This window comes from Trichoderma breve, chromosome 3 (genome assembly GCF_028502605.1).
Source record: "Trichoderma breve strain T069 chromosome 3, whole genome shotgun sequence".
NCBI lineage: Eukaryota > Fungi > Ascomycota > Sordariomycetes > Hypocreales > Hypocreaceae > Trichoderma > Trichoderma breve.
In genome coordinates, this window is record NC_079234.1 from 4,373,792 (window position 1) to 4,399,165 (window position 25,374).

The window sequence follows — 25,374 nt, forward strand, 5'->3', positions numbered from 1 at the left end:
ATCATACGATACCCCAGACCAAGCAATGATGCTGTACACAAGACTTACACCAGCCTAGAGCTCTGGCTCTCGGTGTGTGACTCACCCCCACATCGCCATCCCAGCTCCAACAAGCCAATCACAGCCCGTCTCTCACCAACACAAACATCCCTTATCAAACAACTTTAACGAGCAGACATTCAGTGAAGTAGCTGAATAACGCAAACAGTCATTGAATCGAAAGTTTTCTCCTCTTTGGAGCCTTCACTTTTTGTCCCTTGTTCGAAAAGCTGTTGTGGCATCTTTTTTTGCTCTGCTCTTATTCTATAGCACATACCTGTAACAGACTAAATCGTAAACTTGGTAAATACACACTTACACCAGCCGCCCAGTATGTTGCGGCGTCATTGTCGCATTATTCATTGAAATATATTCTATTACAGAGCAATATTTTGTTTTCGCTATTCCAACACATCTCATAACATCACCAAGCCGTCTCTCAAAATCCCAAGCAGTATGCCAGCATGACTCACCCCACCAACATTCGTAGCTCCCGCTGCGCCTCACCAGTAGGCTCCAGCATCCTTATAAGCCAAAACAAACGAGCTGAAATTCAGTGAAGTAGCTGCTTTAACCACTTTGGAGTCCTCTTACACTGCTCCCCCAAAGGAGTCTTCACTTTTGCTCCTCTGTTCGAATATTCTTTATGTCGTATTTTGCTTACCGGGCTATTGTTATTTTTGCATGATGCTCCCAGCCATGTACCCATATATTGACATTTTACACATACCTACATCCAGCTTGATCTGATAAATTTATCATTTCTTCCACTTTTCTAGACTGTTCAAATATACCTTACAAACAGGTAGTAGCATGCTATAGTCTCTGTGTCATCACTTGCTTTGGCGCAACCTTACATCGCACATCTTATATCCAAGTAACAAATTACACTATGCTCGCCATGTACGATCAACACCCTTGGACACGTGCAGCGGAGCAAACCACAAACAACCACTAGGACTCAAACCAAAACGTCACAATCAAGGCAAAGCATAGACAATCAATGTGGCAAGTCAATCAACTCGTATTTTTATTCATCTCTACCCATATGCTGCACGTCAGTGCTGTCCCTTTTCCATCCCCAATCCTTCCCACAGTTGTGCCCAAAAAATAGACCAAAAAAGACAAGACCAAATAAAAAATAAAGGAAATAAATATTCTCTTTTTACAAAAACGACAAGGCGTCCTAGCGATCAAGGGTGATCAGATCTTCGCGGAACAGAGCAAAAGAGAATCAAGAGTAAAAGAAAAAATGCTCGAGTTTTTCCCAAGCATATCGCATATATACGTTTCAGTCATAATATATATAAGTGGGCTGGGCCTCTGGGCTAATCCACACGGTCCGAATTATCGTCACAACCTCCTCGGAACCGTACCCCAGTGGCAGAGATTTGGTTGATGTGGGCAAGACGCTTTCAGTAGATTGCGGCTTTCCCGGAAGCTCAGGGACAGGCGTACTGTAACCCCCAGGGCTTGTTTTGGGTACTGGGGCTGAAGCAGCCGGAGCATCTTCGTCGTCCTTCTATGACGTCTCGAAAGAGGCAATGGTGCCGCAGAATGTGTTGCGGTTGTCCCTGTCAAAGACAGACTGCTGGCCGTTGAGGGTGACCATGCTAATACTGGCCTTGGTGCTAATGGCAAAGAGCTTAACTTGAGAGTTGCGGATGTCAATCATGTTGTCCTGGCAGTTGTTGGCATTGACGCAAGTGTTTCCGTCGTAGTTGTTGAAGAAGCTGTACATGCCGGCACCGTAGATGAGGGTGTTGCTCGAGTTCACGATGCGAATACCGTAGGTACGGGCACAAGTGGAGGTGGTGCAGCTGGACCAGTCAGGGTCACCATACTTGGACTGGGAGGTGAAGGGAACTCTAGCATCAGGGTTGCCCTGCATGTAGGCGGTCTCAGTCTGGAGGATGTTGGCGTACACGTTCTGGGCATTGTTCAGGGCGTAGTTGTAGAGCACGCTGTGTTCCGAAGCGGTACCCCACAGCCAGGTGCCCTTGGTGCTCTCGATCAAGAGACCACGGCCGTTGTAGATGTTAACCTGGCTGTGATCGGCACGATCAAGCTCATGGTCAGACACCCAGAGCCAGGTGTTCTCCATGTAGATGCTTCCAGAAGTGGTGACGTGAAGGAGCAAAAAGGCGCCAAAGCATGAGGGGTTGGGGTTGGTCGTCTGGTTGGGGGTCTTGACGCAGCGGTCAGACTGCAGCTGAGTGCCGGCACTGCCACCGATACGGAAGTGGACATCCCAAAGACCGGCAGCGCCCTGAGAAGAACCGGCAACATTCCACTGCACGATGATGGCGCCGGGCTGCGGGCCGAGGGTCTCAAACATGATATCCTGAATCTCGACGTTGCCGACATCGCCGGGCTGACCAACTTGCCAGACGGGCTGGGGGTTGTTGATATCCTTGAACTTGGTACCGCCAACCATGATGAGAGCCCAGACCTCGCCGACAATCTTGATGTTCTTGGGGACCTTGATGGTGTCGGTGACGACATACGCGCCGTGGTCGAAGTAGACAATCTGGCCAGAGGAAACGCTGTTGAAGACGGCCTGAATGGCAGCAGTGTCATCAGTGCTTCCATCACCCTTGGCACCACGAGACTTGACAGACACAAAGCTGCTAGCGGGGACATTCTCGTATTGGGGCTTGCTGCGAGTGAAGACCTTGCCACCAGCGGTCAGCGCAGCAGGCTTGGAGACGGTGGCACGGGTGCCCTGAACAGCTTTTCCGTTGTTGTTGGTGTAGGCGCGGCCCTGGGTCCAAGAGGCGATGTTGGCGTTTCCTCCGAGGAGGGTGGCACCGCTGCGAGCGTTCTTGACGGCAATGGGGGTGTTCGTGGTCATGTCCACGTTATCCAGAACCAGAGTACCATAGGTGCCTGCCTGGTTGAGGTCATGGTTGGTGAGCACGCCGACCTTTGTGTTGGTGAGCTTAGAGTCGGCAAGCAAAATGGAGCCGACTTGCTGGATGCCGTTACCATCAATGCCACTCATGTCGATACCAACGTTGGCGTTGTTGATGGTGATGCCGTGGAAGCTCCACAGCCAGTTCCAGTTCATGTAGATGGCAGTCTGGCAGCCATTGAAGACGAGGTTACGGCTGGTAAACTGCTGGTTGCCAACCCACATGCCCAGAGCACCACCGGTGAAGGTGAGGTCGCTCAGCCAGCCGCCAGAACCATCCTCTCCCCAGAGACCCTGCTGCTTGTTGTTTGTGCTTGTGTCAGTGCTCATGATGAACTGGACATTCTGGATCGAAGTGGCCTGAGCAACACGCCAACGAATACCAGTGCCGGTATTGATGGGTTGTCCAGTCAGGTCAATCTTGAAGTTGCGAATCTGGCGGAAGAAGTTGTTGGTGGCGCCATACCAGCCGGGGTTGGAGTCGATGACGGCGATACCAGCAAAGTTGCGGGAGGCCTTGAGGGTAGGCAGGTTGGTGGCATCACCGATCAAGTGGGTGTAGTAGTAGAGCTGAATGGGGGACGAGACGATGTAGGTACCAGGAGGGAAGTAGACAATGGCCGGAGTGGTGGTTTGGGAATCGCAACCCGCACCACATCGGTTTCCAGAACTCAGCGCAGCATTGATGGCCGCGGTATCGTCAGTGACACCGTCACCCTTGGCACCAAAGCTCTGAACATTGCGGTAGATCTGATAGCCAGCGGCGCCGAAGGGAACAGTACCCTGGCGTGCGATGTTGGGAAGCCACCAGCTTGTGGCGGCGGCCACAGCCTTTGAATCAGCAGCCGGAGACGGAGCCGGTACAGCCACGGCCGGCACCGAGAAGAGGCGCAGGGCCAGCAGAGAGGCCGTCAAGATGGTTGAGAGGCCCATCATGACCAGGAAACAGATTGATACAACCTTTCCGCGGTTCGAATTTCGAGGGGATTTATGTATATACTGCCGGGCAGATATAGGCTACACGAGAAAGAAAACAGAGTCAGCAGTTTGTCCAAGAGTGAAAAAGTTTGTCCAACCACAGGCTTTTTGTATGAAATGCACAATTGTGAGTGTGATGCGATGTTGGAGGGAATGGGGGGCGGTTAATGAGAGACATGGAGAAGGGTGATGTTAGACGGGAGCCAGAGAGAAGGGACTGACTCTGAATGCCCTCTCCCTCACAAACTTCAAGACTGAAGCTTTGCTATTGATAGAGGGTGCGCAAAGAAGCTGTCAATGCGCAGGGAAGAAAGCGATGATGATGAGAAGAAGGGCTGGTGAGAGGATTGTGAAAAGTGAGGCCGGGCATGGCCCTTTAATAGGCATGGGCAGTGAATGACAATAGAGCACAATACAATAGCAGAAGAAAGGCTTTTGGTGATGTATGGCCTTGCATGGCATGGCATGGCAACAAGGCGTGTTGAATCGACACCCCCCTTGGCCTCCAAACGCCCCCAAACCCCACCATCACGCGCCGATTGCTCTTTGGATGAGACCGAGGAGGAGGGTGAAGCCAAGTTGAGAAGAAGGTAAGCAGCTTCTTCTTTGGGCCCAAGCGTTGCAGACAATCGTCCGCCGTGACGAGGGTCATGAGGTATCCGCACACACTCGCTGAGAGCGCGCACACAGATGCTCCGGCAAACCGCACATCTTCAGCATCTGCCATGGCACCCTACAGAAACTTTTCTGGAGTTGCTCGGCCCGCACAAATCGAGAGACAAGGGAGACCATGCACGCGCGCCAAGTGCCCGTCATGTTGCTCTCCACAGATGACATTTTGCCTGCAGCGCCACAGTAACTTACCACGTCAAAATGATTTGTTTCGGTAGTATATCGCAAGCAGTGGATGCAATGCCAGGGCACTTGCTATGCTTAATGCTGGTGAATTGTTCTTCTTGCTTGGTCTTCGAATGCCAAGCGGGCGACGGGCCGAAAAAGGGGTGGGCCGTGGAGGGCTATATGTGAAGATGATTTGATGCCAAGGAGACAAAGAAGAAAAATCAACGCTGTTCAAAGCACTAGAATCGATTGATGAATGAATGATGAAGAGGTATGAACACTCGCAGTGTGAATGGTGAAAGAAAAGAGATCACTGGATGAAGATGGACGGTCTAGAACTGCACTTCTTTGTCTTGGGCAAACCAAAGGAAAGGCTGGAGAAGTCGTCGATGAAAGGGGAAGCGTTCAGCCCTCAAAGAGAGTATCACGTAGAACACATAGATGGCGGAGAGAAAGAGAGAGACATGACGCAACGGCGTTGAGGAAACTTGCCTTATATCGCGCCTCCACGCCAAAAATAGGCCACGATAGAGCCGCCATCACGATCAAACAAAGCTTCTCCCCTAATACTCCGTGTTCCGCACTCGTACGCGCGGGAGCGGCAGTTGGCTGGGAGCAGCGGACCAAGATTGTTCCTCTGAGACAAAGCTAGCAGCCTAAGCCTCGCAGGAGGTCATCTAAAGTTCAGAGACAGGCTTGGGTGGAGCGTCGTGAAGCTACGAAAAGCTCCGCGGTTGGGTACGGATGCTATTCGCGAGTCTGCCCATTGAGATTGAGCTCTCCTGAGTAGAGCCCAGGTACACGCTCCGTGGCGTATAGCCGCCACAGGAGCGCAGTGGATCCACGGCTACTTTCCAGGAACGTAATGATGCCATTGGCTGCCATTCTTGGTTTCAGACAGGCTGGACATGGGTGTCGACATGGGTGGTCCGCAACTCTACTTCCAGGCCAGCAGTGCCAGGGGGTTGCACTTCTTCTGCCGGCTCGGCCTATCGACGACAGCCTCTGAAGATGGTCGGCCGCTGTCCATCTCTTACTCGGCCCTGTTGCGAGCGGGCGAGAGGCAGCAGAAAGACGCCGAGCCAAGAGCGCGCGCCATGCATGAAACGACGAGACTCCCCGAGTGAATGAGTGGTTGGTTGTGATGTGCTGTTGCAACGATACGAGAACGAACTGAAGCATAAACGATAGATCGGCGAGGCATACGAGAATGCTTGCTCACACACGTGGTTTTCGAGGAGAGAATGCCCGCGACGTCTATCATATGGAGCTCTGACTTTGGCTCTGCCTCCGCCGCTGATCCAGTTCGGTACCACAACCTGTGAGGAGTTGAGGAGTTAGTTTTGCCTCTTACCCATGCTAACGATCTGGCGGCCGAAGAGAAGCGAGATGAACAAGAAAGGAAGTCTCTTTGTCGCATCCAATCCTCGCCTTGGTCATGTTTGGTGCAAGACAGAGAAAAGAGCCAGCTGCCCTCCGCATCCCGATCGGGAGATGGGCATCAGGGCTAAAGTTTAGCGCCACAGCGCTGGAATTGCCTTTTTGCCCCTGGGCTAGCGGATTCCCCAGCGACCACATGGTGCTGGAATTATCGAAAAAAGAGCCGGCGGTACTGCTCTCGGCCCTGTACTCGTACAACACAGTCAAGGTAAAAAGTTCCGTGTATGGGGTACCAGTACTGACAGGTACGAGTGCTCCATGCCAGCCGAAGCGAATCTCCTAGCGATTTACTTTTGCTTACCTTACATGTATGCTTACCGCTACCTACCGTATGCTGTTAACCATCTGAACCTTGATTCTACAAGAAACGCTTCCTTGTTTTAGCTCCGTTTGCGATACCGCAATATCGCACCACAAGCGGATCAGGTGGTGGCCTATTGCCATGATCGTCTCGACTACGTTCATCAGGCGTCACCGTCACCAGCCAACGCTGGTGTCTGTGTCTGTTAGCCTGTCTCAGGATCGCAAACGACGTAGGTTGTCGCACCCTCAGCAGACACAGCTCGCACATGGGGAGAGTGGCGAGTCACCCTGAATAGGGGACGGGCTGGAATGAAAGGGCCAAGAGGTTCAGCAGTTGAGGAAGATACTGTCAGCCGCTATGTCCTAGTGGTATTGCTGCGAACATTACGGAGTACCTACAATATCCAGGTCGATGGGTACAACGGAGCCTTGCTTCCTTCAGCCACGGGTGCTAGCTCCAAGTACTATCGAGACGCACCGCGAAGATCACAATTTGACGACCCATGATAAACGGTCACGACATCTGCATAGTCTCCACGTTACGCTGTGGCATTTGGACGGACGCTGAGGGAGCAGTCGGCCCAATGTCCTGGATCAATACCGTTGTAAGGCTGCAGACCCAAATACCATGGCCGACACACCCGGTCGCACGCGCAGTGTCTCGTGTGAATACGCCAGGCTGTCACCTGAGGTGGCACTACAGTATAAGTCTGGCTTCTTTGCTATCAATTTCCTAATCAGGCAGATGGATTCGCCGTCGTACAGAGCACACGCACATGTCAATACTCTCTTTGGTCGATCTCTAACTGACACAACGAAGCAGGAAGCACAATCAGCGAGGTTATGCCATCACGCTCTCAATACGCAAATAAACAAGAATGCAAGATCACTCATAATGAACCCCACGCCCACGAAACGCGCGGGAGTCACTGGGCCGTCCCAAATAGACGACGAACCAGGGCAGCGACTGGCTGGCAGCTGCTGGAGCCTAGCCCATGCAACATATGCCACCAATCACACACCCAGAGTTGCGTGAACCTTGTCGACGCTGGCAGTCATCCTCCTCAACACCACGACCATGGTTCGATAAACGCCGGCTAGTGTCACGATAGACTGTAAGCTAATAGTCGGAGGCTCTCATTACTCGTACATAGCCAAGCTTCTAGCCCCTTCATTTCTCTCCTTTGCGGACCTCTTTTCTCAGCATAACTGCCTCTCTTGCTCTCCTCATCCGCAGCTTGTTCGCCACCAGAATCAATAGCTCGTCTCCGCGATGCACAGGCAATACTTTCCATGCCCAATCCCAGCCCCAGCCACGTCATCCACCATGCAACTGCACCCCAGAAACTGCCCGGAGAGAAGCCGGCCGGCCTTGCTCCAGATGCCGCAAGAGAGCCGTGTTCACGTTCAAGAGATGCCGACTGGGCTCTGCCCTAACCCTCTGCCATTCCTCTTCTCAAGGCACCCCGGACTGGGGAGGCCAGGGGTTCCCCGCACCGAACGGCAATAGGCTATTCTATGCCGCGCTTCCCCGACCTCATCTGTCTGTCGGCCGCACTCAAGGCAGCAAAGAAAGCCTTTGGTAGTATTGCGTCGTGCCGTTGCACTGATGCAAGCAGAGCGATAGATTCAGCAGCTGTTGCATCAAATCTGTTATAGCAGGACCCTGCAAGGAACGCCACACCCAATAACGCCACCAGAGGTTGAATTCATGATATATCAGATTCTGCTAGCATACCATACAAACCCCCAGCATCAACAATCCAATCCCTGGCGCCACTCATCCGCCAACTCACCGCCCAAGACTCGGAAGGGGCCGGCCCTTGTCGTGGGTTTTTTTTTAAGAATAGAAGGTTATCCGATATGCTTTGTCACCACTGCCGAATTGCGCTTGCAGCGGAGGAATAATGGCGCAAGTCTCGTTTATATGAAAGGGCCGAGCTGACACGGGGCTGTGGGATGATGCCTTTTTGCATGGCGCCTACTGACATTGCATGTGAAGTCGAGGTAGTACTCGTTCGGGGAATGGTCCCGACAGTCGACTTTGTTACCGTGAATTATGCTGCAGGTGAAGAGTTTTCGGTGCATCTTGCTACGAACGCTTGATGCGACATTTTAGACTTGAGTGTTTAAACTCGCGTGCTGTACCTGAGTTGTCAGCTCTCAACTCTCTTCGTACTCGTAAATCCACACGTAAAAGTAAAGCAACAATTGATCTATCAAGTCCTTCGGTCGAACTACATATTACAGATACACCAACCCCGGCTCATACTCATTTCTAATCCCACAAAAATCACCACAATCATCTACCATCCCAACACGTGCTCTTCAATCCCCAGAATCTCACCAACTCCCATCCCCATGTTTTTTTTTTCCTTCTCAACCACCCCACACAATCCCATCCCACCCCACAAACTACTCGGCCATACCCGCATCCAGAGGCATGACAAAACCTCTCCATCCAACTCCGTCCTCCGAAAAAGCCAAACAAACATCCTCTTCCTCTCCTCCCCCCCATGCCAGTTTATGCACACCCAGATGTTCACTAGATCACCAGATCAAAAAAACACCCTCCCACCCGCACCGGTCCCTCCTCGGCTCGTTTCCTCCGCCTTCTTCTTTCTTTTCAACCCCGATTCTACCAATTTACAAAGAGGAAATAATCGTCATACACAGGCATTCCCATTCGGCACTTCGAATCCCGCTGCCTCCACTGAATAAAAAGCCCCTTTCCCACAAGAGGCTGCTACATACCACCTAGACTTAAGTACGAGTATGTTACCTTTTTAACGCAGCTAGGTAGGGATATAACTTTTTTCTCAACGTCGTACTCGGGCGCTGATCCCTTATTTGCCACACACCCCCTCACGAAGAAGAGAAAAAACGGTCGTGCCAAGGCGCCTGAAAGAAAAGCTTCTCTCTTCTCCCCGATACAACGAGGATTGCGTTGCCATTCATTCGCCAGTACCCGTCGCCATGATACTACTGCACTTGGCATCATGTAACGCTGTAACCCAAGACTAAGCCACCACAAAATGACCAGCTAATAGCGTGGGAAAAGAGTGAGAGTAATAACAGTAGTCTTGTCAAACCATTTAAAGAAAAAAGAATTCGTTAAATTAATAAAATCAACAAGACACAAACATAGCTATCCCATTCCCAACCCCGTTGCAAAAAACGAAATGTCCCTGTTGCATAGCTCGTCTATATGTTTCTTCGCGCGCCACTAATCGAAAAATCCCCCAAGTTGTTTTCCGTTTCCTGAACCGCTCGCTCCCTTAAAACAAAAACAAAAAAAATCCCATATCTGCATGTCTATGTCTTGTCAAACCTGCTCTTGCATGACTATGACTGACTGTTAAAAAGAAAGGACAGTAAAAGATTGCTTCATAAGAGAAAAAAAAAAGTTCGACGCTTATCCAACAGCCACCGTAGAATTAGGTTGGAAGGCCCAGTGCCAAGTCAAATGCCAAACAATGCCCATTCTATCGCATCTGTATGCCCAAAATAGTCTATTCACCAAGGGGTGCAGCCGATATAGAAAGCCAGTCGTAAAAGAAGATGATGTCGGATGGAAAGGCCAAGATGAGCGTAATGCACGCTGATCACTTCACTTCGCCGACCATTGCCGTGATGGAAACAGCAAAATGACATATAATAATTGCAAAAAAAAAAAAGATCAAGGCCGATAGTGTGCGTCAATCCCGTAATACCGGCGGGCGACGTGACGTTCAATGGTCCCACAGCTGAGCATGGTCCCTGGAGTCGGTCCGGATGCATATATTAGTTTAAAAGATGTTGCCGCCGATGCCGGTATTGGCACTGTTCAACATGTCGATGCCCTCCACCTCTGCGCCAAAGTCCATGATGAGAATCTTGGGATCCTGTCCGGTACTGACAATGCGTCTATAGTCGCTCTTTGCGCTAAGGACCCAACTGGCATGCCATCGAGGGAAGTCGAGCAATTGGCGGCCCGTCTCCATGTCCCAGACCTTGATGTCTGTGTCATAGCTGCCACTGACCAGACGCCCGCTCACGCTGTCAATGTGCAAGCTGCGTACTAGGTTCTCGTGTGCACGCATCTCGCGGACACACTCGCCCGTGTTGGCGTCCCAGATGCGAATCACCTTGTCGTTGCCGGCCGACGCGACGTATCGACCGTCCTCGGAGAACTGAGAGCAAGCCAGGCCCTTGGTATGGCCGACGAATTCGCGAATGTTTCTTCCAGTGTCAATGTTCCACAGCTTGACCCGGAAGTCACCAGAGCATGACACGATGGTGTTTCCACGCATCTGGACGGCATTGACGGGGCCGGTGTGGCCGCGGAGCTGGCGGAGAAGGTTACCAGTCGCTCGGTCCCAAACACAGATGCTAATGTCCTTGCTGCAGGTCACAATATGCTTTTCGTCAAAGGCCAAGTCGAGAACAGCAGCGGTGTGGTGGGTGAGACGGCGAATCGGACGATAGCCATTGCGCATGTCATACACAATACACGTAGAATCCGATGAGCCGGTCACCATAATCTCCTCGTCATATTGCAAGCACAAGATAGAAGCCTTGTGATGCTCATCGAAGGAAGCCACCTTTGGCATCGAGGGCGACGCCCGATAGCTGTCGGAAAAGTTGACATAATGGGTAGGATTGCCTTCGGCATCTTCCAACATCATGGGGTGGTTGACCACCTCGGGAGGTCCGATGACCAGGCGACACTCCAGGGTTTGCATGTCCCAGATTCTGATGGTCTTGTCTCTGGAGCCAGAAATGATTTTATACCTGGGGCGAGGTCAGTAAACATGTCAAACCAAGACAACGTAAGAGGGAGAAAGGAGTAAGGGATGCAGTGTGAGCGGAACATACTCATCAAATTGTAGACAGTAGATGCTGTCCATGTGTCCGTTAAGGTACATGGGGCGAGCCTTGCCCTCCTTCCACTTCTGAGCCAGCTCAAGTTTGGCACGGTAGATCTGCTTCCAATCGTTGGTGGGAACAACTTCGGGAATGCCCAAGCCAGCGCCAGGCTTGACGGGCTCACTGGTAGCATAAGTGGTGGTCATCTCCCGTAGGCAAGATTCTCTCCAGATATGTTGGTTGCGGACCACCTCATTCCAGTGTCTAGAGACGACACTCGCTTTAGCCAGAGCGGCGGCGTCAAGGCAAGCCAAGACATGGATGGCGAGTTCGGATGGCAGCTGCTTGATAAAGTCGACCCTGCTAATGTTGCTATCCTGAGCAAGGATGGATCCGTCATCGCTGAGACCCGACTCAATAAAGGGCTGGGTGACGACGATGCCGATTCCGCTCTCGCGATCGTTGCTATCCTCGCTCGACGACTGCAGCCACTGGGTGTGCATAGCTTGTCTGGTATAGTATTCGTTCTGCAGCGCTACTGAGGCCTTTGCGGCAGCGCCGGTATTCATGGGAATATACGGAGGCTCGTCTCCCATTGCGGGAATAGGCATGTGAGGGTTTTGCTGCTGCTCGTAGAGGCCATCATCGGTAACATTGAAACCGTAGAAAGACCTCGACCGGCGAAAGGGCGCGGCGTGGCGAAGACGGTTCCACGTGTGGTGGGCGCTCGTCGGTCTGGCATGGGAGACAGGCTGGTTGTTGAATTCAGAGGGCTCGGCTGTGATGGATGGCCGACGATGAACATGAACCATGCCTTTGAGGGATAAGGAGGCCCGACGAATCACGCCCTTGATGGTGCCGGCGGTGCTCTGAGCACGAACACGGCGCTTTCGAGAAGGAAGTTCGTGCGTGTCTTCCGAATCGTCGATGGCGACTTCGTGAGTCTGGCGCGGCGGGTGCGGATCGTCGTGGGAAAAGACGGCATGTTTGTGGTTTCGGAGGAGATTGGAGAGGCTCATGCTACGCATGCGCTGGTCATGGGATTGGTGGGATGAGGGAGCACCGGTGGCCCGATTGCCAGCAGATGCCCCCATGGTGTAGGACTGGAACTGGTCCGCCATTGCGTCTGTTTGAGAAGAATCTTGGCTTGAAAGACGTCTTTGTGGTAGTGCAGACAAATCGTACCACTCTTCGAACGCAGCGACTGTTGGCCGTAAACGTTCGGACTCGTGATGGAAATATTGACTCGGATCGAGAAAATGAATGGCGAATGAGAGGTTGCAGAAAGGAATTTGTCGAACACGAAAAGGCTCGTCAAATGATTGCTGATCAACGGGGTCGAAGTGGAAGAGCCTCGGTGGAGTTTCGTCTTGCTCGTCGGCAAAGGAAGGACGACTGACTAGTCTCGAGATGGAGTGCTGAAACACCAGCGGATCCAACAAACGCGAGCAACGAATAGACGGCAAAACAAATAGAGAAAGATGACACAATGCCTCCAAGGAGCGGGAATGGAAATATCGACAAGCAAGAGTGGTTGTGAGAGTTGGAAACTCGGGCTGGAAATTGGAATGCAGAAAGATTCAGGGCAAGGCGGTCTTGCTGGTGATGGGCGCCACGCGGCGGCTGACAATGCCTCGTGCGTGTGTCCGGAGGGTCCCGTTTCGATTTTAGCGGGAATGAAATGAAACACGACGGCTAGGAGGCCACGCAGGATCCTGCTGAGCAGTCGAAGAGGCGGCGAGGAGATGGAAATGAGGACGAGGAGAAAAGGAGAGTGGTTGAGAGGAAGCGAAGAAACAGTGTTGCGATAGGACGTAAAGTAGCAGGACCAAAAAAAAACAAGGGGACCGATAGCGGTATCTACTCTGGTTGTCACTAATACGGGCATATTACTGGGCTGTGTTAGTGCATGTACGGCGCAGCCCGCACAGACTTGGAGGGATGGACAGATTGCCCACCATTTGCCGGAGACCCTGTAAGGAAGAAAAAAATTCTGGCGGCGTTGAGGCTTGCCCCTGGGGGAGGGATGCCACGACATGGCGTGTATAGGTACAGGTACCTGATGCTTCATGTTCACTGAATGGCATCGAAGCCACAGCCACTGGTCAATCAATCATCGAGAACAAGTGTAGGTATCCGTAACATCCCTTGAGATCAATGCCCCGGATTTGTTTCCACTGACCCTTACTAGCACTAGACTATCTCAAACTACGGAGCAGAGTGGAGAGAAGCATCTGGACTCTGGGGATGCCCCTGATGACCTGTGCATGCTGGTCATGGTCATGCCGCGCCGTCTTCACCTTTGGTGAGCACAGTAATAATAATAGCACCACACATCATCACATCTCAGTTGTCACCAGGTGAATCAAGTCATTTGCCGGCATCCGTCGCAAAGAGCCCATGTTTCAGTTCTAAAGGACATTACGTCGACAACTTCGAAAATGACTGAGCTAAAAGCGCGAGCACACGCGGAGGCGTAAAACTTTTCTGTCTCGCAGTATCAATGGCGAAAAAAACACAAGTACAAGTACAAGCCACTAGCAGCGGCAGCGATCAGGTCTTCGCAGCACTTGTGCTTTTTAGGTGCGATCTGAAGCGGAGTGTCCGTAAATTACGGGTCGCTACCTAGTCAGCTCTTTTTTGTTCCTTTTTTCTGTTTGCTGGCAAGCCATTGGATTCTCGTCCTTCTGCCGCGGGTCTTCCGGGCATCGCTTTGTCTTGGCTGCTGCAGCTGGGATTGGACAGCTGTGATGATCTCCGTGGAGACTGTGCGCTTCTACTTCAGATTTTGCTAGCTTCTCGAAGCACCATTCGCCACAGAGCGAGCAGAAAGAGATGGCCGCCGTCGGTTTGTACCTTGCGGTGAGGTGTGTGCCTGCCAAGACCGCGGGTGGACAAAAGACAACTGGCCATGACCCAACAGGCATGTCTCAATAGTGCATGCAGGATGGGTGACAAGAAAGATGAGACGAGACGATAAAGATAGTCGTATTATGGAAGATGCTTTTTTATGGATGTTTCAATGGATTCCTACTACGCTTACAATAATGGTCTGCTCGGCATTGGGTAATAAATTCGTGAGACTCAAGTATCACAACCCTCATCTAACCAGGCGGCTGGAAGATGAATAAGAGACAACTGAGAGACACTGCCCCTGGACGAGACAAGGCAATGATCGTCGTCCCATCCCTGGCGAACCTAACAAAGATACAAAGAAAAGATGATTCAGCCACGTTTTTCTCGGCAGTGGAGTTGGGACGACGTGCATCTGCTTCAGGATGACAGCCAACGTACAGCAGCGCGAGGTCACCGCAACGGCTTACTTACATATGCTCAAAGACCATTAGTAGCCAATCGCAGCGCAGTTGCGGCAGGCCTGGAACTTGGACAATTCACACGTCCGCCTGCTTTGGCTCTGCATTGACCTTGACCGAAACATCTTTTTCACGATACGGCATCATGGCGCCAGCGCAGCTAAGTTTTCGCTTCCCCCTTGCATACCGCCTCTTCTTTCTCTTCCTAGAGCCCATTTCCGCTCTAGTCGGAGCCTTTTACACCCATTTCCGCCAGCAGCGCTATCTCGAGCTCCTGGACAGGGCGACGGCACCTGCACAGGTCTCGCTGGGCACTTCGGTGGCCATGTCCCAGCTTGCAAACATGTACTTCTTCTTCGCCATCAACGAGGCGCTTGTGCTCCGGTCTACCCGGGATCTGCGCGTGTGGCGGGCTGTTTTGCTGGTGCTCTTGATTGCAGACTTTGGACACTTGTACTCGATGAAAGAATTGGGCCCCGAGATATACTACAATGTCACGGGTTGGAATGCTGGCGATATTGGCAACGTGCCTTGGGTTTACGCGGGGGCGACGCTGAGGTTGTGTTTCCTGGCAGGGGTTGGGCTGTGAGGACGGCCGATGGGACCCGAAAAGAGAGGCTATAGAGGCACATTTTACGAGAAGGCATCAGGTGTTTAAGTAGCTACCAAGAGGAGGACGCAGGCGCCAAGAGGGATTTCAATATCTTGACAACATGAATCAAGCACTAGATTCGGAATCCGGGCCCGAATCGCATCGAGCTTGAAACCACCAGAGCTCTCACGAGGTGAAGAACTCGGCACTCATTCGGCATCGACTGACCCGTTGGTCGTGACGTCTGCTTAAGTCATCAACGGCAATCAGCTTATCGCGAGCTCTCTTTGGTGGAACAATCGGACATTCGCCGGATTATCTCGCGGTATCGGCGACGGAAATGGGCTAGATACGCCTCTTCGCCTCCAAAGGTGGGGGTTTGTGAGGGTCTAGAGGCTCCTCATCCGCAAATATTCAGAGACTATCTCGTCACTGTTTCTGCGCGGAGACGCCTGAGAATGGCGCGGGTAAAGTGAAGCAGTGGCTGCCCCTCATATGATGATGGTGGGGTAGACAAGAGGCAGAACGATGACCCGAGAATTGGGCAATTATAACTGTCAGGATCTCCCCCTCACCAGCTAGTGATTCCTTTGGTTGTTCTCTTTTTTTCCCTGTAATCAGCTTCTTGTTCGATAAGCTTGCCTTCATACCGTCCCGACAGACCTGTTACAGCTCCTTCATCCATACAGCAAAAAAAAGAGCTCAAGATGGCAGTCCCTGACAAGTTTACCGGCTTCCAGTCACCCAGCGCTGGCAAGTGGCTCGAGTTTGAGAAGGGCTCATGGGAGCCTAGACCCTTTGGCGACTATGATGTCGACATTAAGACAGAGTGCTGCGGCGTCTGTGCCAGCGATCGCCACACCATCAGCGGCGATTGGGGCGACTGCCCCTACCCTCTGGCCGTGGGACACGAAGTCGTTGGCAAGGTCATCCGCGTTGGCCCCAAGGTGACGCTGGCCAAGGTCGGCCAGCGAGTCGGTGTTGGTGCGCAGGTGTACTCTTGCTTGGAGTGTCGCCAGTGCAAGAACGAGAACGAGACGTACTGCAAGCACCAGATCGATGCCTACGGCGCCCCATACCTCGACACCGGCTACACAACCCAGGGAGGCTATTCTTCTCATTCTAGAATCCACGAGTACTGGTGAGTGGCTGTCAGAACCTTAATCTCTGTTCGATGACCTAGAAGGCTGATTCGAATGATGACGTAGGACATACCCTATTCCCGAAGCTCTAGAGAGCGCCGATGCCGCCCCCATGCTGTGCGCCGGCATCACCGTCTTCAGCCCCTTGAAGCGCTTCGGTGCCGGTCCCGGCAAGAAGGTCGGTGTTGTGGGCATTGGTGGCCTGGGCCACTACGGCATCATGTTTGCCAAGGCCCTGGGTGCCGAGACCTGGGCCATTTCTCGAACCCGAGCCAAGGAGGCTGACGCTCGCAAGATGGGAGCTGATGGCTTCCTGGCAACATCAGAGAAGGACTGGACCAAGGGACACGAGATGACATTTGATCTCATCATCAACACTGCCAACTCCTTCGAGGGTTTTGCTCTGGGTGAATACCTTAGCCTGCTCGACGTCCACGGCCGATGGAACTCAGTCGGTCTCCCCGGTGGTGAGGGTGTCTCTGTCCGAAACCAAGACTTCCTCGGAAACGGCTGCTTCATCGGCAGCTCACATCTGGGCAGCCGCAAAGAGATGCTGGAGATGCTGGACCTAGCAGCATCCAAGGGTATTCACTCTTGGGTAGAGAAGATTCCCATCTCCAAAGAGGGTCTGCAGCAGGCTATGAACAGACTGGCAGACTCGAGCGTGCGATACAGATCATGCATGGTCAACTATGAGGAGGCTTTCGGTGCTTAATGTGTGAATCAAATGTGTGTATAAAACAAAAGTTAATAGAAGAAGATAAAAAGAAAAAAAGAAATAAAAGCCACTTGACGTTGGAATATACCGCATTCTCCCTACCACTCATTCACGTGGGTGAAGCTGTGATAGAACCTTGATGGACAGCCGACGTCTCCACTTCTCTCAATGACGAGCAGAGACTCCGAAGCCGATAACAGCTCTTCCTTATTAGTAAGTTGTGCCTGATTACTGAGAAAACAGCTTTGTAACGCATCAATCGTTATTTCACGTAATCACCTTGACCCAAGCATCAATGACGCCACCGAAAACAATACCAGGGTCAGGCTATTACTGCCACATTCGGCTCGGCCAAAGCCAGCTCGGCCAGCTCGGCCAGCTCGGCTTACCCAAGCAGCCTCATTTACCACTCACGCCCTCAAATCACGAAGACAACTAACGATTTAAGCTTAATCCCCAACTAAACCTCATCCATCTCGCCGAACAACGTTGAATTGGTTTTTTTCCCCCACAAGCCTAACAAGACGAAGCTGAACATCGGCGCTGTAGTTTCTCGCAATATCGGGCTCGCGTGAGTCACGCTGAAAAATCTCCTTTCTGAGATGGCCGGTTCGAAAGAAGGAAAAAAGAAACTTGCCCGAATAGGCAATTCTGCCCTTTAGCTTCTCTCTCCCCGGGGGAATACGTGTAAAAGGCCCGGCGAGACGGATTGGGCTGGTTTGTGGGGCTGGTTAACTGCCATAACAGTCTGTAACTGTTCTTTTGCGCGGAACATGTTAGAGCATCTAATATTGGTTGTCTTGTTTCAGTTGATTGATTGATTGAGATGATGTTTTTCTTGCTGAGTCTAGCAAGCCGTTGTAGCCGAGTTCCGTTGGTTTAGATTCCCTCGTCAAAGACTCTAGAACCGTTCGTATCACAACTCGGGCTAGCGATATACGAACAAATGTGGAGAAATAAAAGAGAAATGGCTCAGTTAGATAGGCTGTACTTATTCCAAATTGGCTCTGTCAGCAGAAGGTGCCGACGATAGGAGCTGCAAGATGACTGGTCCCGCCGTTACATGGGGTTGGTTGTTTACTTTGGAAGGGCGGGATGGGATAAATAGAACGCGGGCTGCTCCTCTTGATGACTTTGACCTCGTTGGGGAGGAGTGGGAGGAGTAGACAGAAACAAATTGAATAAAAACATTTTTCTCTTAAATCGAATCCAATAATTCACATAATCATTGTCACCGTCGTTGTTCATCTTCAATTACCCATAAACACTGACTCATATTCGCCAAAATGTAAGTGTTTCCACCAACTCATCACCGCCATGCCCTCATCGACAAAATGCCAACGAACCACAAAATCCAGGTCTCCCGCGCCGTCTCCGTCACCTCCTCCCCCCTTCCCCTCAATCTCTCTCACCCTCCGCTACACCCGCCCCGCCTCCCGCTCCGAAATCACCGCGGTGGGCATCTCCCCCTCGTCCACCGTCGCCTACGCAATCTTCCCCGGCGCCCAGGCCGACCAGCCCTGGATCGACACCTTCGACCTGGCCACCCAGCGCGGCTACTCCAAGATCATTGGCCCCGTCGCGAGCTTCTCGCCGTCGCTGCACTCGTCCCCGCTGCGCGTCGGCAAGCCCTCGGCCTCGGCCTTGGCGTCGTCCTCGTCCGCTCTGCCGTTCCCTCGCATCGCCACGCTGTCGTCGACCCTGTCTCTCATGGTCCGCGACTTCGCCTCTGGGAAGACCGTCCTCGAGCTCAAGGAAGTCGCTGCTCCAATTGCCTGGTCTCCCGACGGCCGCGCCATCGCCGCTGCTGAACCCCGGAACCGTATCGGTCTGTGGGACGTCCGCACGGGGACCCGCATCGGCCGCGTGCCGGGCCACATCGACACCGTGACCCACGTCGCCTTCGCCCCTGACTCAGCGCTGGTCAGTCTCTCACGGGATGGCACTCTCCGCGTCACGGACCCTCGCACCAGCAAGACGCTCTACAAGCTCGAGATGGAGACGTCCAAGAACCCGCGTGCCCTGGCCGTCTCCCCCGACGGCACCACCATTGTCTCCGTCTGGGGCTCCGTCGTGCACATCTGGATGCCGCAGCACGGCCAATTGACCTCGTACAGCCTCTCCAGCACGCGGCCCTGCGAGGGCTGGCCCCTGAGCATCTCCCCTGACTGCCGCTACATCGCGAGCTGGACCGAGGAGGGCTTCGATATCATGGATGCGGCCTCTGGCGCCGTCGTTTGCACCCAGGATGGTGGCCCCCTGGTCACGTCTGCCGATTTCTCTACTGATGGAAGCGTTTTGGTCCTTGGAAGAATCAGCGGCGACGTCGAGGTTTGGGATATTACTGATAAGCGTGCTTAGAATTTGTAAATGAACCGTATATAGATGTATAAGTAGGTGTTGCCTGATGGATACTGCATGGCTTCGAAGGCGTAGAGAGAAAGGGTTGTCGTTTTGGGAGTGGGTTTTTGTTCTTTTATTCACGGTTAGTCAGTGTTGTCTTTTGTTGTTTTATGTTGTATATTAGTGTTCAGCATACGTATGAGCCTGTTTAGTCACTCTATAGTCATGTTCGAGCTGGCCTTTGTGTTGTATATCAGCTAGATATATAGCGAGGTCATGGTGGTTTTCAGCGGCGGGAGAGGGAGGCATTTTGATACCCTTTTGTTTCATCTCATGCGAGGTAATAGGCACTTGTGATAGCGCGAGATTCATTCTACATTTCAGTTTTACAATTAGCCGTAGTAAAAGAGTGGTATTATATATTCAAGTTTGGTATATAGTTGTACTAGCAATATCTTCATTGGGGTATTTTTTCGTGTCCTTCGTGGCCTGAATCTACCAGGATCCAAACTGTCTGTGAGAAATATGCTAGGCCATGTTCAAAGGAATGTTGTGACGCCAAGCACTCACTTCTGGTTTCCTTACCCTCCCTCATTAGAGCCTCAGTCTCACTTAACAATGCCGTTTCCATTCCAGTGAAACACCAACACATTACACCCACGTATAAAAGCCTTCATCCTCCAGCTGACGCTCCGAACTCCCGTTAAGTCTTCTTCGCAGGTAGATGCATTTTCTACTCAACATGGATATCCTTTCCCGTCTCTGGATTCGCAAAGATCGATCCTTCACGCAACCCAACCCAACGTTTCCAGCATGCCACGAGCTTCGGAAGGGGGTAAACTAGCAACGCCCAATTGGCGGACTTGGGTGCCGCGTCTCAGCCGTTGTAGTCCAACAGCAAGTTTCCAGCCCTCGGTTTCCTCAACAATAAAAAGGTAGCTTTTGGCTTCTTGGTCGCGAAGTGTCGCCCGAAGGACATGTAGGCCCTTGGATTTCCACTCCCCAGTCTGTCCCGTCGATGATGGAATGTTGGTGTTCTTGAACGTACGGTCGCAGAGGCCAAGACGACAACACTCTCTACAGGCGTGAAGCATCTCTGATAGATACAGATCAGCCTCAGTACCAGTAAAAGCGGCGGGACCATCCCGGTCTGAGCGGCTTCTGCCAGCCATTTTGTGAAGGAAGCCGGAGCCTTTACTAGCGGTAGATCCCGCTGATGGCGGCGGTGCAGTCAAGCAATGTGGCAGGCACCACACCTCGACAAGTTTGAGTGTCCAGGCCTTGACGTCCCACTCGCGCTGGGGGACTCCGCGAACGTCGTCGTCAATGAAGAGTCCCTCGGTTGTGATTCGAAGAACCAAGCCGTCTGTCACCGTGCCAACTCCTGATATGAGCTGGCTGGATGGCGTCTTTGTGAACTGGTTCATGAAGAGATACACGGATTGGATGACAACCTTGTCAGGATCATTAGTCGTGTAGGGAGATCGTATCGAGGGCGGTGGTGTCGTTCGAGCTGTTGTCTGAGATGCCGCCCACGATGCGTCGGATCCTGTGAGAGATGATGTCGACTTCCTATGTCTCGGTTTGTTAGGTGGTGTCTGGTCGTATGGTGGTGGTTGCTGGTGTTGCTGATGTTGCGGTTGTGGCTTGCTTGGTTGGTCGTATGGCCGGTAAGAGTACGTCTCCGACTCTACATAGCTGCTGTTGCTACTAACATATGACTTCGGAGTGGGCATTGATCGTCTTGCCGAGGGGTCTGATCTCCTCGAGGCGGACGAAGGAGCCTCAGATGGGGCAGCAGCGGGAGGTGGCCGCTTTGTAGGGCTCTCACCTCTGTCAAATCTCTCGTGTCTCTCCGACCTCTCTGTCCGTTCTGTCCGTTCTGTTCGGTCGCTTTCGTCAGACATCCTAGAGGTTGCCGAAGAGACCACGGAGGGGGAGGAGGTCGATGGAGGAGGGGGTGCAGGAGGTCGGCCGTTGGGCCACATGGCCGTCTTCTCGCCAACGCTGGAGTATGCATAGGCGGTGCTGCCGACTCGACTTGCTGGCATGGCAGCCTTTGCTTCAGCAGCTGCCTTGGCCTCTGCGGCGGCTTTGGCCTCAGCTGCAGCTCTCGCCTCGACTGCGGCTCTGGCATCAGCAATAATCTTGGCCTCTGTCGCAGCTTTGGCCTCCGCAGCCGCCTTGGCATCTGCTGCAGCTCTCTTTTCAGCTGCAGCTTTGATTTCAGCTTCTCTCTTTCGTTGCTGTTCTCTTTCCCTCGCCTCTCTTTCTCTCGCCTCTCGCTCTTTCGCCTCCCTTTCCCTGGCTTCCAACACCTTGGCTTCTTTCTCTATCGCTTCTCTTTCCCTCGCTTCCCTTTCTCGTTGCCTAGCCAGTTCCAGTTCTTCTTGTTTGCGCCTCCGCTCTGCCTCATGCCTCTCCGCCTCTTCTCTTGCCTGCTGTTCTGTCTCCTTTTGAAGCTTCTCCTTCTCGCGCTCCTGCCGCTCCTTTGCTTCCTTGGCACGCAGTTCGAGCAGCTTTTTGGCAGCTGTTTCGCGACGCTTTTGTTCTGCTTCTTTAAGCCTCCTGTCTTCTTCCTTCTTTCTCATTTCTTCGCGCGCCTTCTCCCACGTTCCTTTCGGTGTCTCGGCCTTCTTCATGTCCGGCTGAGGAGGAGGATTTTGATCGAGCTTGGGTTCAGGAGGCGGTGGCTGTTGCTTAGTCTCAGGAGACACGGGAGTGTCTGGCTTGAGAGGCGTTTGCTTCTCTGGCCGTGGATCTGGTCGAAATGGGGGGATAGGTGCCAGGTCTGGCATGCGCGGTAGCTTCGACGCTGCTTTAGGTGTTGCTGTCATCTTCTCTAAGCCAGCAGCCGCTTTCTTGTCAAAGTCAGGTATCTTTGCTAGCTCAGGCACGCTCTTTTTCCTTTCCGGCGAAAGGGACGGTTTTGACTCTGCTGGTGGAGGGTACTTCTTTTCTGGCGAGGAGGGTCGTTTCCTCTCAAGTTCTGGGGAGTTTCTCCCAAACACCGGAGACATCTTTTCAAAGCCAGGCTGCTTCAGCTCAGATTTCAGAGGTGCCCTTTCAGGTTCTGGGATTGGGTTCTTCTCTTCTGCAGGCGGTGCCTTCTTCTTCTTCTTCTTTGGCTTCTCTACCTCAGGAGCCGGCTTTTCCTCCGATGGCGCAGGCTGGCGTTGGCGTTGCTTCTCGGTGTCCAGTGGTGACTTTGGGGTTGGAGGTGGTGGGCCTTTTTGAGATGGCGAGCGGTGAGAAGGCGACGAGGCCGGCTCAGAACCATGCTTAGGCGGCCGCGGTGTCTCTTCAGGTTGGGCATCCGCACTCTTCCAGGTTCCCTGGGATCGATCATGGCGTGGAGGAGGAGGTGGGCCATCGGTAGAACGACCGTGAGGGGGGGGAGGAGGCGGCGGCGCATTGGGGTCTGCTCGCCCTCCCGAGTTTGGGCCTCCGAAGCCACCGTGTCCGCCATTTGCGCCGTGAGGCCCATGTCCGTTACCGAATCCTCCACCTTGGCCTTTATCGCCTGAGCTGGACGCAGGTGCCGGGCCACCGGTCTGCATCCGGCCCAGGGCCCAGGCTCCAATGCCAACCCCCAACAAGAGCGTGGTTAAGCCCGTACCTCCTATGCTGGAGCCATTAATCCACAGCTTCACGGCCGGTGCCACGGCTTGGAACAGGGCAACACATATCAGTGCGGAGGCAAAGCCTGCCACGAAACTATTGACGTTCGGTTGCATCGATGGCAGGTACAGAAAGCCAGAGCCTGATGAATGCTGGGGAATGACGAATATGTCGTAATTGCCTGGAGGCAGACCCGAACCCGACGACTTGGGCACCTCGCCATGCGGCGGAGGTGGTGGCGGCGCGCTCATGCCTGTCGATTAGTTTCCTCGGTCAAGATCTCTCGATGGGACGCTGTGTGGTATAGAATCTGCGCAGATGCTAAAATGTGAAGAATTGCAATCGCCTTTGGTCTATGAGCGCATCGAGAAAGCCATGGGAAACCGTGGTGAAAACTATTTCGCGACCGGAAACAGGAAACAAACGAAACCTGGCCAACATGTTAGATTCAAACTCGTCGCCACTTCGACAATGCCGCCGCGGGTGAAGCAATTCGTGAATTTTGCGACGGCAACGAGCCCCTCTGCCCAGGCAATGGGAAAAGGGGCCAAAGAGTGAGATGAAGGGGGAGCATCTCAGCGCTCTTTTGGGGTCCTAGCGGGATTCAACTAACCAAGACAACAAACACCACAGAGAAACAAACGCCGGGCTCCAGATGACAAAAAAACACGCCGCACAGCCGTTTGGCTCTCCAATTAAGCAAAGGCGGGATCGAGTCGTCGCGTGTTCTTGACGAGATCGAGCAGGAGGCGTAGCCTCGACATGGGGCAGGCGAAATTAAATTTGAATTGAGGTTTTGGTGGCTACGAGCAAGTGGGGGTGGACAAGACGGATAAAAAGAGGTCCAGTGCTGTGATCTGCTGTGAGCACGAGAAAATCCAGCCTGGCGGATTGTTTACCTGGAGCAACGACGAGATAGCGGCAGACCAGGGCTGCTAAGAGCCGGCTGGTCAGTTGGATGGACCCCTCCAGGGTTTGGGAGGGGCGGAAAGAGAAAAGACAGCGGCTGGGAGAAAGCCTGATGCCTCGACGGTTGGTTGCGCCGCTGTTCTAGTGGCTGGACGGCCCGGGGAAAACGTCACAGAGGCGCGCTAGGGGCCTGTAGGAGCTGGGTGGCAGCTGGAGGGTGCTGCAGCCGCTAAACGAGGTGCGCTATCAATTCCAACCTTGAACCTTGAATCCATGCTGCATGGCTCTCGACTCTCGTCATCATTCTTCATTCATGTTGTCAACAAATCCATGGATGTCTACAAGAGGCTTCCCCTGTCACTACACAATCGTTCGAAAAGAGGCCGAAAGAAGAACCGCTCGCCGAGAGAAAGACAGCCCGGGACAGCTCTTTACTGTACTCGTACGCGCCGTCTCTCTCCTCCTGCTCGCTGGGACGTTTCATGAGCATCTGCTGCCCATCAGCATCCACCAGCAGCCCCTCTTCCCAGCCATGGATTTCTGTCCCGCTTCAACCTGCATCTGCCTACATGTACTCCATATCTTCGCCTACATCTCACGCGTCCGCGTAACGCTTCTGTCCATTCACGAAGCCCAATTGCCGTCGCGACGTCGTTTCGCGGGTGCCAAAGCCCCGGTTCGCAAGAGGTCTTATTCCAATCGTGGCTCCTCGCTACCGCCAGGGCCTGCTTCTCTGGCCGTTGCAGAGTCCCCCACGACACCTGGATCCACTGATAACCCGTTTGACCGGACGAATCGACGAGAACTTGGTCGAAGCACTTTTGTTGATGCCGTGACCCATAGACTCTATATCGCCGCCGCTTTTCATGTGAAGTTGACGTGTCCAATGTGTGCTCGCAGCCAGCCGAAGTGCATGCAGAACCATGAATGCCAGGTCGGCATGTCACTGGCAGCGGCTGGTTCCTTGGAGATAGCGGCTGGCCAGGCTCAGAGTTGGAAAAACAAGTAGCGCTGTTGCCCAGCAACTACAGCTGATCCTGTCTTTGCCACTTCTAACAAGTGACGTATACTAGCAGACGCCGCAGCCGTTAGCGTGGCAATTGTAGGCTTCGAGTTTTTGACAGCGTTGTAGGTTGATTCCTTAGCCAACCTGACCAACTGACTCTTACAGCCTCCAACCTGCCCCCCCGGGTTTCGAGGCCTCGGAATGGTGTCGTCAGGTGTTCTAGACCGTTGGCGACGGCTCCCTGATTGCCGCCCCGGTAGTTGGATGAATGATTGATTCGTGCAAGGACGCTCCCACGTCCCATCCATGGCTGACTGGTTGGTATCACCGTGCCAAGCGCATATAGGCACTCATCACAGAGCGAGAG

General features: G+C 52.9%; 6 protein-coding genes across 6 annotated transcripts; 3 read left to right on the forward strand and 3 right to left on the reverse strand.

The window, feature by feature from the left end:
* Positions 1-1,561: 1,561 nt before the first annotated feature.
* On the reverse strand, positions 1,562-3,886 carry T069G_05744 (pectate lyase superfamily protein domain-containing protein; the record flags this gene model as incomplete). Its single annotated transcript, XM_056172954.1, has 1 exon — positions 1,562-3,886. One exon carries the CDS (start codon positions 3,884-3,886, stop codon positions 1,562-1,564), a length of 2,325 nt encoding a protein of 774 aa, XP_056029812.1.
* Positions 3,887-10,302: 6,416 nt separating this feature from the next.
* Positions 10,303-12,483, reverse strand: T069G_05745 (WD domain, g-beta repeat domain-containing protein; the record flags this gene model as incomplete). Its single annotated transcript, XM_056172955.1, has 2 exons — positions 10,303-11,287; positions 11,372-12,483. 2 exons carry the CDS (start codon positions 12,481-12,483, stop codon positions 10,303-10,305), a joined length of 2,097 nt encoding a protein of 698 aa, XP_056029813.1.
* Positions 12,484-14,821: 2,338 nt separating this feature from the next.
* T069G_05746 (uncharacterized protein) lies at positions 14,822-15,265 on the forward strand (the record flags this gene model as incomplete). The annotated part of the gene is made up of 1 exon (XM_056172956.1): positions 14,822-15,265. One exon carries the CDS (start codon positions 14,822-14,824, stop codon positions 15,263-15,265), a length of 444 nt encoding a protein of 147 aa, XP_056029814.1.
* Positions 15,266-15,975: 710 nt separating this feature from the next.
* Positions 15,976-17,125, forward strand: T069G_05747 (alcohol dehydrogenase groES-like domain-containing protein; the record flags this gene model as incomplete). Its single annotated transcript, XM_056172957.1, has 2 exons — positions 15,976-16,409; positions 16,477-17,125. The coding sequence occupies 2 exons, from the start codon at positions 15,976-15,978 to the stop codon at positions 17,123-17,125; spliced, it is 1,083 nt and encodes a 360-aa protein (XP_056029815.1).
* Positions 17,126-18,445: 1,320 nt separating this feature from the next.
* T069G_05748 (uncharacterized protein) lies at positions 18,446-19,489 on the forward strand (the record flags this gene model as incomplete). Its single annotated transcript, XM_056172958.1, has 1 exon — positions 18,446-19,489. One exon carries the CDS (start codon positions 18,446-18,448, stop codon positions 19,487-19,489), a length of 1,044 nt encoding a protein of 347 aa, XP_056029816.1.
* A 767-nt stretch (positions 19,490-20,256) lies between these two features.
* T069G_05749 (uncharacterized protein) lies at positions 20,257-23,343 on the reverse strand (the record flags this gene model as incomplete). The annotated part of the gene is made up of 3 exons (XM_056172959.1): positions 20,257-20,478; positions 20,728-21,043; positions 21,101-23,343. 3 exons carry the CDS (start codon positions 23,341-23,343, stop codon positions 20,257-20,259), a joined length of 2,781 nt encoding a protein of 926 aa, XP_056029817.1.
* Between the last annotated feature and the right edge of the window lie 2,031 nt (positions 23,344-25,374).